The sequence below is a fragment of the Dendrobates tinctorius genome, unplaced genomic scaffold (assembly GCF_039654945.1).
Source record: "Dendrobates tinctorius isolate UK_male_01 unplaced genomic scaffold, ASM3965494v1 ptg000046l, whole genome shotgun sequence".
Lineage (NCBI taxonomy): Eukaryota > Metazoa > Chordata > Amphibia > Anura > Dendrobatidae > Dendrobates > Dendrobates tinctorius.
Window position 1 is genome coordinate 48,175,958 of NW_027361714.1, and position 12,048 is coordinate 48,188,005.

General features: G+C 40.3%; 1 protein-coding gene across 2 annotated transcripts in view; it reads right to left on the reverse strand.

Moving 5' to 3' along the window:
* Positions 1–1,738: 1,738 nt before the first annotated feature.
* LOC141089464 (interleukin-20 receptor subunit alpha-like) overlaps positions 1,739–12,048 on the reverse strand; it is an 87,916-nt gene continuing 77,606 nt past the window's right edge. For both annotated transcript variants that reach the window (XM_073575895.1, XM_073575896.1), the window contains 3 exons: positions 7,833–7,953; positions 5,353–5,489; positions 1,739–4,947 (listed from right to left, as the gene is read on the reverse strand). In XM_073575895.1, the coding sequence (XP_073431996.1) occupies positions 4,168–4,947; positions 5,353–5,489; positions 7,833–7,953 (1,038 nt within the window). In that variant the 3' untranslated portion in view covers positions 1,739–4,167. The remainder of the gene's footprint in view (positions 4,948–5,352; positions 5,490–7,832; positions 7,954–12,048) is intronic.

Below are 12,048 nucleotides of genomic sequence, written 5' to 3' on the forward strand. Positions count from 1 at the left end.
GGTACATTTTTAAACGAAAGCTTTACGTTTTTAATAAGTTTGATCCTTTTATGCTCTAAAGAAGCTATAACCTTTAAGAGAGTGTGTGACATTTTGTCTGCTAGCAACATATCTTGGGGACTCATCAACCCATGTGCGAGTATTTGATGAGTGGTGGCAGCGCATTAAGAAATGGGGTTGCGCAGACTGTGTTGAGGTGTGATTTATGCTCGCTTTAAAGCCTATAACAGATGTTAAGTGTTGCATTGTGTGAGAGGAGAAAAATTAAATCTTGCATGTGCACCCCATGTTATGTGCTGAAAAGTGTGTACTTGACAATACCTGTGTTTCCTCATCATCTGAGATGTCTTGCAGTTGTCAGCTCACCATGTGCATTGGCCCTCCCAATCTACTCATCCTCCGACATAACATGTTGTTGTGCATCAGTGCACTCAGTCTCTTCCACTTGTGTGGCAGGACCAGGTGGATGGGCCACAGAACCACAGCCAGCGGAGTCCTCAAACAGCAGAAGAGACTGCTGCATTTTGACTCAGACAGCTTGGCTGTTTTGTAAGGGGCTAAGCTATGAGAATGTTCATGACCATAGTCCTCAGGTGCCAAATCTGTGCTTTCTGCAGGGGAATGGGTGAAAGACAATGCCAAGGAACTAGAGTCACTTTCAAACATACAGTCTACGACATTTTCAGAATCTTGTGGAACTCACCATTCTGCCAACACTACTTGGGTCTCCGAAAAGATGACGAGTTCCCTGGCATCCGCGTGTAGCAGAGAAAGTTGTTATATTTTAGGACACAGAAGTTACAGAACTACCAAGCCCTCTCCCTGCAGCAGCTGCACCAACTCGACTAGCAGCACCACAACGTCACTTGTTTGATGCCCTTCCATTTACGGCCACGATACACAACAATGGAAGTCAACTGTGCACCAAGATGGACAGGTCCAGCAGTATACACTGGAAATGCACTGTGCGCCAGGCTGGATGGACACAATACACAAGGCTGGAGCTTCACTGTGTACTAGGCTGTACCAGTAATATTATTCAGGCTGTAAACATTAGATTGACACTATATGCAATAGGCTGTACATACTGCACTCTTTTCTTCTATCTGACAATGCTGAAAATCACGTCCTGCACCGTCCAATCACAGCCATGCCAATACTTGTCATGGCTGTGATTGAGCAGGAAGTTTCCACATTCATAGAGCTTGGTGATTGGCTGTGATGCAGCCTTTCACAAAGCTTTATTAGGCTCAGGCAATGCAATTCTATGCTCAAGTCCATGTTTGGGGTTCGGAACTGCACACAGCACATGGTGTCTGGTACGGACCCAAAACATTAGCGTTCTGGTGCACCAATCTGTGTATTTATTTAAAAAATAAAAAAATTAATGAAGAAAACAGCATGCAGTCCCAAGTAATTTTCATAAATAGCAGAGGGAATTGCATTGCCAATCAGTTGTGGGGATGGGGTTGCACAGATTTACCTGATCGACCTGCACGTGAGACCTGGACTGGCAGTGACAATCGCCTGCTGATAAAACACTGATTACATTAAAACTATAGCACACAGCCTAATAAGTGGCATATCCCTGGAATCATGATCTATGCACATACAGTACATCATGATTACATATCCAAAACCTGCTGACAAATTCCCTTTAAAGTAGAAAACCCCTCTAAGGTCCTGGAAGGAGTGGAAGATGTTACTTTCTCATAAGAATTTACATTACAAATTGTCATGTATTTACATATATTGTATTTTGTTAAACAAAAATTGTAAAATAGATACGCATACGTTTCTAATAGTAAGGTAATTACATTAAACTTTAAAGGCTCTTCACCAACAACTCCAGAAGATTAAGCACCTGCATCACTTGGACATTCCCTTATTAATAGCTCCTTTACGATTCTTTCACGTGGACAAAGCCGTGAAGGCTGCAGCTGATCAGCCACCGCTAATTGATAGCAGCATTCACCAGACATTGTATATGAGGAGGACACAGCACTGAGATCTGGGGAATTGGGTCTGTCTGGGAGGTAAGTAGAGATTTTATTATCATATCCTGCATCCTGGAACAAATAACAAGTGGTTTCCAGACGTGAACAATCTTTACAGAAATTGGTCTATCATGAGCTTATTGTCTTCTCCTGTATCCTATACTGCCCTCACATAGGGTAGCATAAAAAAATCTCAAAGACCTGCTGTGGGTTCAACAGTTTTTGGCCACATTGGAGCTTTCCTCTAGGATGTACAGTGGGGAAAAAAGTATTTAGTCAGCTACCAATTGTGCAAGTTCTCTCACTTAAAAAGATGAGACAGGCCTGTAATTGACATCATAGGTAGACCACATCTATGAGAGTCAAAATGAGAAAACAAATCCAAAAAATCACCTTGTCTGATTTGGCAAGATTTATTTTTGCAAACTATGGTGGAAAATAAGTATTTGGTCACCTAAAAACATGCAAGTTTTCTGCCTCTCACAGACCTGTAACTTCTTCTTTAAGAGGCTCCTCTGTCCTCCACTTAGTACCTGTAGTAATGGCACCTGTTTGAACTTGTTATCAGTATAAAAGACACCTGTCCATAACATCAAACAGTCACACTCCAAACTCCACTATGGTGAAGACCAAAGAGCTGTCGAAGGACACCAGGAACAAAATTGTAGCCCTGCACCAGGCTGGGAAGACTGGATCTTCAATAGGCAAGCAGCTTGGTGTGATGAAATCAACAGTGGGAGCAATAATAAGAAAATGGAAGACATATAAGACCATTGATAATCTACCTCAATCTGGGGCTCCAGGCAAGATCTCACCCTGTGGGGTCAAAATGATCACAAGAATGGTGAGCAAAAATCCCAGAACCACACGGGGGGACCTAGTGAATGACCTGCATAGAGCTGGGACCACCATAACAAAGGCTACCATCAGTATTGGGAGAATGTCATATGGTCTGATGAAACCAAAGTAGAAGTGTTTGGTAGAAACAAAACTCGTCGTGTTTGTAGGAGACTGAATGCTGAGTTGCATCCAAAGAAGACCATACTTACTGTGAAGCATGGGGGTGGCAACATCATGCTTTGGGGCTGTTTCTCTGCAAAGGAACCAGAACGACTGATCCTTGTACATGAAAGAATGAATGTATCATAGCCATGTATCATGAGATTTTGAGTGCAAACCTCCTTCCATCAGCAAGGGCATTGAAGATGAAACGTGGATGGGTCTTTCAGCATGATAACAATCCCAAGCACTCTGCCAGGACAATGAAGGAGTGACTTTGTAAGAAGCATATGAAGGTTCTGGAGTGGCCTAATCAGTCTACAGATCTCAACCCCATAGAAAACCTTTGGACTGATTTGAAAGTCTGTGTTGCCCAACGACAGGCCCAAAATATCACTGCTCTAGAGGAGATCTGCATGGAGGAATGGGCCAACATACCACCAACAGTGTGTGCCAACCTTGTGAAGGCTTACAGAAAATGTTTGGTCTCTGTCATTACCAACAAAGATATATAACAAATATTGAAATTATCTTTTGTTAATGACCAAATACTTATTTTCCACCAAAATTTGAAAAATAAATCTTACCAAATCCGACGATTTTCTGGATTTTTTTTTCTCATTTTGACTCTCATAGTTGTGGTCTACCGATGATGTCAATTACTGGCCTCCCTCATCTTTTTAAGTAGGAGAACTTGCACAATTAGTGACTGACAAAATATTTTTTCCCTCTGTATATATCGAGAGGATTTCTCAAATCATATCACTGCCAATAGGCTCTGACATATGCCTGTATGCATAATCATACAGTGACATATGTTTCCCACCAGCTCATGAAGCCAAAAAATACACGTTTGGCTTCCAACCGTTGAATGTCTGCCTATGAATGCATGCATTTGGCCTACACACTGGGAATTTTAATTGTGAATAAGTTGCATGAATACCATGAATGCAGGATAAATAAAGCCTCGCTCACGTGTACAATGAACATCTCCCATCATTACTGACCACATAGAGAGTCAACAACAGGAATTGTAGGTTTAACATACACAAAATGTAGGATTATCTAGTGTGAATAGATTGCAGCTAAATATTAAGGAGACAGCTATATCGTATGTGTATTTTGAATAATATAAGGACACATTATCTTTTTTCTACATATACCGGTCTGATTATTCCTGCATTTTTACATGGAGCTCCCACTTTTGCTCTAGACAAGTCAATTCTGCAGAGTTCTCATCTATTTGAACAGGCTCGTAAAGATGCGCTAAAAGTCCGTCCACTTCCTGGCACTCTTCTGTGCCAACTTCATCTACTGCCTTGCTCTGTAAGTTTGGTATATAAAGGTGATGACTGGTTGGACTCCAGTCTACAAAGAGGGTATCGCAGTCGCTAAAGTCTGTGCCATCTGTCCCATCTATATGATCAGCATCTTGTCCTTTAGTAGATTCTTCCGATTCATACAGTTCATTATTTACTAAATCTGGTTTGATGAAGCTTTGATCATTTTTTGGGAGGTATGTAGATGGTTCTTCTAACATATTTGCCTTTTGATAACCTTCTTCTGTAGTCTTTTCTTGAATGGAAGCAATAATGGTGTTACATTTGATTCGCCCATACAGGTCTTCTTCCTTGTTTACAGTTGTTGTCGATGCCGTTGATGTCTTAGGTACAAGATTATGTGGCATGTCATATGGTGACACATGTGTCCTAGTGACTGGCACTTGTACCAGAAGGCTGACGTAGCCATGATCTTCATCTTCTGTAACTTGGGAGTCATGACTGGTAGCAAACCCGCCATCTTTGAAGTACAGATCTGTCTTGACCGGTGTTTTTTCTTCTTTGTCAGCCATCATGATAGTTTTCTCATTAGACTCAATATTGATTACATTTATTATTACATTATGAGCATCAACAAAAGCTACATTGTTATTATAGTTGGATGTTATTTTCTGAAACAGAAAACAGAAATAATGGCACATTAACAAAATTCTTACAATAATCTTCTTGTTATTTTTGCCTAGAATATTTCACTTGGCAAGAACTTTAGCGTGGCTATCTGCCCTATACATGCCCTATCCATATATCCCATCTATTCTATGTTGTATGGGAGTATTCTATCATCAGAACCCAGTAATAATCATAATCATTCATCAGCATCCATTATTATCCTCATCCATCATCATTCTTATAATAGAAATTAATGATATTTTATTCAACAGAGTCAATATGTGGACATGCAAACGGAAATCTGTAAAAAAAAATACAATTACGGTATCTGAAAAGTAGCTTCATATCAAACATATAACATAGTCTTTCTATATGAACAAGGAATAATATAGCTTTACAATACTTACAAGAATTTGTGGTCTTTCGAAGTTGTCAGCATAAATATACTTATGAACACCGTATCCTGCACCAAAAATTATGAAGATAACCAGAGAGGCTGACAAAACATATAACATAATGTGTATTCTCTCTTCAGAAGTGAGACCTACAACAAAACAACTGTAGGTTACATAAAGTCAATTTACATCAAGAAGTACATTCACTATTATTATGCAATGCACATTTCTATATAATCCTGAATATGAGCAGTCTAAAAACTTTTTTGTGCTCAGAGTACAAATCTAAAAGAAATATGATTGTTTGGCAATATTGACACTTTTACAGCTCTCAAACTCCTCTCAAAGTGCTGCAAAAAAGTGCAAAGTGCAGTTAGGTAGACATCACTTTTATAGCACATAGGATAGCATTATTAGCATCCTCTTGACCAGGACAGGTGTATAAAGAATAGCTAAATGTTTGGAATTATTTCATTATATTTTTTATCCATTTAGTTGTCAGCAGATCACTGGGATTTCAGGTCCTGAGACTCCCATCAATCGCACAAAAATCCCCTAAGACAGGAGCGCACAGGTTTTGCCTAAAAGTGCACACCGAGCAGAGGACGGATTCAATAGAAAGTCAAAAGAATTCTATTGAACCCGTTCTCTGCTCTGTGTTCGTGCTCAGGGAAGACAAATTACTGATTCAATAGAAATGCATCAGTTGTCCAGCCAGCTAGGGTTAGAATAATAAAAAAAATGCATAAAAATAATGTTATGCTAAGTTATATAGATGGGTACAAAATTAATCAGATAATTGTTTTGTTTTTTTTGGAATATTAATCCATATTTTTTAAGTTAAAAGCATTGATGGGTTAACCTCTGTGAAGACTAGATAAAAAAGAGAGTAGTCACAATGGCATCACTTGAAGCTCGTAGGTCCAATGCAATATCTCAAACAGGACCCCCGACTATCATAGATCTTTAACAGTTAAAATCTGTTGATATGGAGCAAATGACGTTTTGGGCCCCCCTAAACTCCAGGACCCAGGTTCAATTGCAACCCTGCAACAATAGTTACTCCCCTGGGTAGTCAACAGCACATCACGTGGTTGGAATAAAAAGAAGCTCTTCTAAACATTGGATCTTGAGGCTGTGTGCTATCGCTGAATCCATTTCGAGCTTGAATCAATGTGTTGACGAGAAGGATGAAGCCTAGCTGGTTGATGAGTCATGGTCATGGTCACTTCATCATTCTAGATGAGGAGAACTTCTACCAAGCGGGCCCAGAACAGACAACTGCACCACAGTCACATTGAAGTGAAGTGACTGCATAGCAGTGGGTGGAAGTGATGAGGTACAGGTAAAAAAAAGTCTGAAGGAGTTGTTCTGCTTTACTACCAGATGGTTCTTAATCTTAGTGGCCAGTGACATTCATAAATGTTGATTCAATCATTGACAAGCCATTCAAATAAATAGGCGTCTATATAATACTGGCAAAACACAAGCCGCGGAGACAGCATCACATGTTTCTCAACACAAGCAAAGACTAGCGAGGTCTTTCCCCGGGAAGGAACAACCACGGGAAGGGCAGTCTCCAATGAAGGAAACCACCTATGCCAAAACATGGTATCCATCCACAGACAGCTGTTTCGGGGTATTGCCCCTCATCAGTGTGGAGTAGGAAACTGGCCAGTAGGAGCAATACCCCGAAACAGCTGTCTGTGGATGGATACCATGTTTTGGCATAGGTGGTTTCCTTCATTGGAGACTGCCCTTCCCGTGGTTGTTCCTTCTCGGGGAAAGACCTGGCTAGTCATTGCTTGCATTGAGAAACATGTGATGGTGTCTCCGCGGCTTGTGTTTTGCATGTTTTACATATTTCCCATAAGGGATGGGAGCATTGCTCTAGAATCACTGCGTTGAGAAACGTGATGGTGTCTCCGCAGTGTTGGATGTTGATCTCCATGAGTTCATTCATCCTCATTTTTCACAGTCTTTTACTAGGCATTGCTCCTTCTAGCCAGTTTCCTACTCCACACTGATGAGGGGTAATACCCCGAAACAGCTGTCTGTGGATGGATACCATGTTTTGGCATAGGTGGTTTCCTTCAATGGAGACTGCCCTTCCCGTGGTTGTTCCTTCTCGGGGAAAGACCTGGCTAGTCATTGCTTGCATTGAGAAACATGTGATGGTGTCTCCGCGGCTTGTGTTTTGCATGTTTTACATATTTCCCATAAGGGATGGGAGCATTGCTCTAGAATCACTGCGTTGAGAAACGTGATGGTGTCTCCGCAGTGTTGGATGTTGATCTCCATTAGTTCATTCATCCTCATTTTTCACAGTCTATATAATACTGGGACACACTGGATCTGCCATAGTGGAAGCTGCTCTTACAGAGTGGTTATCTGTTATGACTTATGGATAGGAGTCATTAGTGGCACAGAAGTTATCTACAAGAAATTAAACACAGTTGACATATTCTAGAATATTCCAGCATCTAACTTACCTGCTTTAGTACTTATGCATGTATAATTTGAAAAGTTACTTTTTTTGGGTTGCAACAATTTTGCAGATACACAGAAATTTGTTTGAAGGTCTAAAAAAATGTTCTCGTAGTAGTATGGCCCCTAAAAGAAGAATATACATGACACTCTTATTTGTATTAATTTTATTCGTTACATATATGTGATTTTCTAGTTTGCATCTACTTGTTATACTGGTCCCTTTATGAGCTGCAACTATAAAGGTACAGATGCAGCAGCCATCATCATGACGGCGGCTGTACTATGTTAATAGCGTAGCACACCTCACCGTTCTACACTAACTGCGTAGTATTGTTGCACTTCTTTACTTTCAATGAACAGCTTGCAATGGACTTCATTTGGCAAAAGGGTCAAACAACAAGCCTGGTTTTGACTAATCACAGTTCAGTTCTCATGTTTCCACATTAGTTTAAGAATTAACTATTGAGCTGTTATTGGTTACTATTGTCATTTTTTTTCTGATGGACAGAATTATTAGACGAGTTCTAGTTTATGGAAGAATAATTACACGTCACCTGAACTTCCTTGTGTATGCGACAAGGGACTGAAATCGCTGTCAAATACACGAGGAAGCTCAAATTCATCAGCTAGGTCCTGTCTCCAATCCAATATCAGCAACTTTGTAGTTACAGTATGTGAATGTACTGGTCTAGGATAACAGATTTGTAGCCCAGCTTACAAGTGTGCGACTTTTTACAAACTCACAATTTATGAACTGGTGTGGGGGACAGTACGGAGAGGTGGAAGCAGGGATAGGATAGCATGGAGAGGTAAGTATGAGGAGGACACTGAAGATGGGGACGATATGAAGGTGGTAATAATGTATAAGAAGTGACAGTGTGGAGTCAAGGTATTATAAGAGGGACAGTGTGTGGATCATATTTTGTACATGAATCACAGTGAAGGACAATTAATTTTTCAGAGGCATAGTGACAGAATGTGCTGCCGAGGGCCATAGAAGAGGGAATTTTGCAGAATAAACATAAGGACATGAAATCTTTTCATGGCATCTGTGCTACATGGGGACTAAAACATTGAAAACAATGCCAATCAGATAAGACATTACCTGTAAGGTACCTCAATGTAAACATTTAATTGTGATACTGACTGAGTCTAATCAGCACTATCGTTTCTGTATAGTTCACAGTCTGATGATGACTGGTAGCAACAACTCCTAGTATCTCCTTACCATTGTTAAGGACTTGCTGGGAGTTGTAGGTTCATGCATGGTGCTGCATTCATGTACTGATGGTGGTTCTGGTGATGTGTTCATGCACTGATGATAATTCTGGTGATGTACTCATGGTGGTTTCTGGGATGCATTCATGTACTGGTGATGTATTGAATTGATAGCTTGCAAGTGTAAATTGAGTTTTTGATGTGACAGACTCGTTTTAAGGTAACACAATGTAATGTATTTTTATGCATAGGCAGTGAATACACTATAACCACGTCACTGAAACTTGAAGAGAATTAATGCTTATAATTTTGTTACACTAGGTAAGATATGTTAGGCACCAGTTAAACAGTTAATTTTTGAAACTAATATGCTGTAAGTAAGAAAAATTGGCAGCCATAAGGATCTCAGAAAATATAACAAGTGCCAATTGGTTTTAGAGTATTTCTAAAATGTTAGGTTTTATGGAGGGTTCCAAGTATGCATTGGTTAGTATCCACCAAAAGTGGTCCAAGGAAGCATAACTGGTCAACTGAATATGTTTTATTATTCTCCAGAAAAATAATTCCAGGTGTTCCAAGGGAATAGAAGGGAGCTCTCATCCATAAATCATGCATGCAGCCACCATTTTCAGTATTAGTGTAGCTAGTAGTGATAAGCGAGTATACTCGTTGCTCGGGTATCATCTGAGTATTTTGGCGTGCTCAGAGATTTTGTTTTTTTCGACGCAGCTGCAGGAATTGCGGCTGCTAGACAGCCTGAATATATGTGGGGATTCCTAATAAACAGGCAATCCCCACATGTATTCAGACTGTCTATCAGCCGCAAATCATGCAGCTGTGTCGACAAAAACTAAATCTCCGAGCATGCCAAAATACTCAGAGGTAGAGTTGAGCGATACCGTCCGATACTTCAAAGTATCGGATCGGAATGGATCGGCCGATCTTAAAAAAAAGTATCGGTATCGCCGATTTCGATACCGGAAGTCCCATTCAAGTCTATGGGACTTCCGGTATCGGAATAAGAAAAATCCTGTTTTTCCCTTGTACAGCCTCTCTGGGGTCTGTACGGGCCTTTCGGGGGGGCTGTGCCGGCCTGCCAGGGGGTCTGTGCAGGCTCCGGTGGTCTGTGCCGGCCTGCCGGGGGGCTGTGCCGGCCTGCCAGGGGGGCTGTGCAGGCTCCGGTGGGCTGTGCCGGCCTGCCGGGGGGCTGTGCCGGCCTGCCGGTGGTCTGTGCACCCTGTGGGGGTCTGTACCGGCCTGCCGGGGGGCTGTGCCGGCCTGCCGGTGGTCTGTGCACCCTGTGGGGGTCTGTACCGGCCTGCCGGGGGGCTGTGCCGGCCTGCCGGGGGGCTGTGCTGATGTCCGGGGGTCTGTGCAAGCATCGTCCGATGGGACTACAAGTCCCATCTGGCGATGCCTGCTACCATGACAGTGATTGACACATTAGCCAATGATGGGACAGTAGTAGTCCCATCATCCGGCTAATGTGTTAAATGTTAAAAAAAAATAAAAAAATACTACATACATACTACATGCATGCTACATACATACTACATGCTACATACATACTACATGCATGCTACATACATACTACATGCTACATACATACTACATACATACTACATATATACTACATACATACTACATACATAACACATATATACTACATACATACTACATATATACTACATACATACTACATATATACTACATGCATGCTACATACATACTACATGCTACATACATACTACATACATACTACATATATACTACATACATACTACATACATAACACATATATACTACATACATACTACATACATACTACATACATACTACATACATACTACATATATACTACATGCATGCTACATACATACTACATGCTACATACATACTACATACATACTACATGCATGCTACATACATACTACATGCTACATACATACTACATACATACTACATACATACCACATATATACTACATACATACTACATAGATAACACATATATACTACATACATACTACATACATACTACATACATACTACATACATACTACATATATACTACATGCATGCTACATACATACTACATGCTACATACATACTACATACATACTACATGCATGCTACATACATACTACATGCTACATACATACTACATACATACTACATGCATGCTACATACATACTACATGCTACATACATACTACATATATACTACATGCATGCTACATACATACTACATGCTACATACATACTACATATATACTACATACATACTACATACATACTACATGCATGCTACATACATACTACATACATACTACATGCTACATACATACCACATATATACTACATACATACTACATACAATACATTCATACAATACATACATAGACATACAGTACATATAACATAGAGTAACATACTTACCAATACTTGTCACATTGTTCCCCGAAGCCATTGTCTTTTACGGAATAAATATTAACATAACAAACCACAAATTTCCCACACAGCAATGGCATAAAGTGAGACTAGGGACTTTTTTTTTTTTAAGTGGTGGAGGAATACAGTGCGGAAGGATACCTACCTTCCGTCATTGGATTCCTGCAGCCCGTAGAGAACGGCAGCAACAGCTGATGCTGCAGTTCTCTACCCAAGATCGTCATGGGACACACTCGTGGACTGCTTCGGATCGTGGGTGAGTATTTTTGTGGTTTGTTATGTTAATATTTATTCCGTAAAAGACAATGGCTTCGGGGAACAATGTGACAAGTATTGGTAAGTATGTTACTCTATGTTATATGTACTGTATGTCTATGTATGTATTGTATGAATGTATTGTATGTAGTATGTATGTAGTATATATGTGGTATGTATGTAGCATGTAGTATGTATGTAGTATGTATGTAGCATGCATGTAGCATGCAGTATGTATGTAGCATGCATGTAGTATATATGTAGTATGTATGTAGCATGTAGTATGTATGTAGCA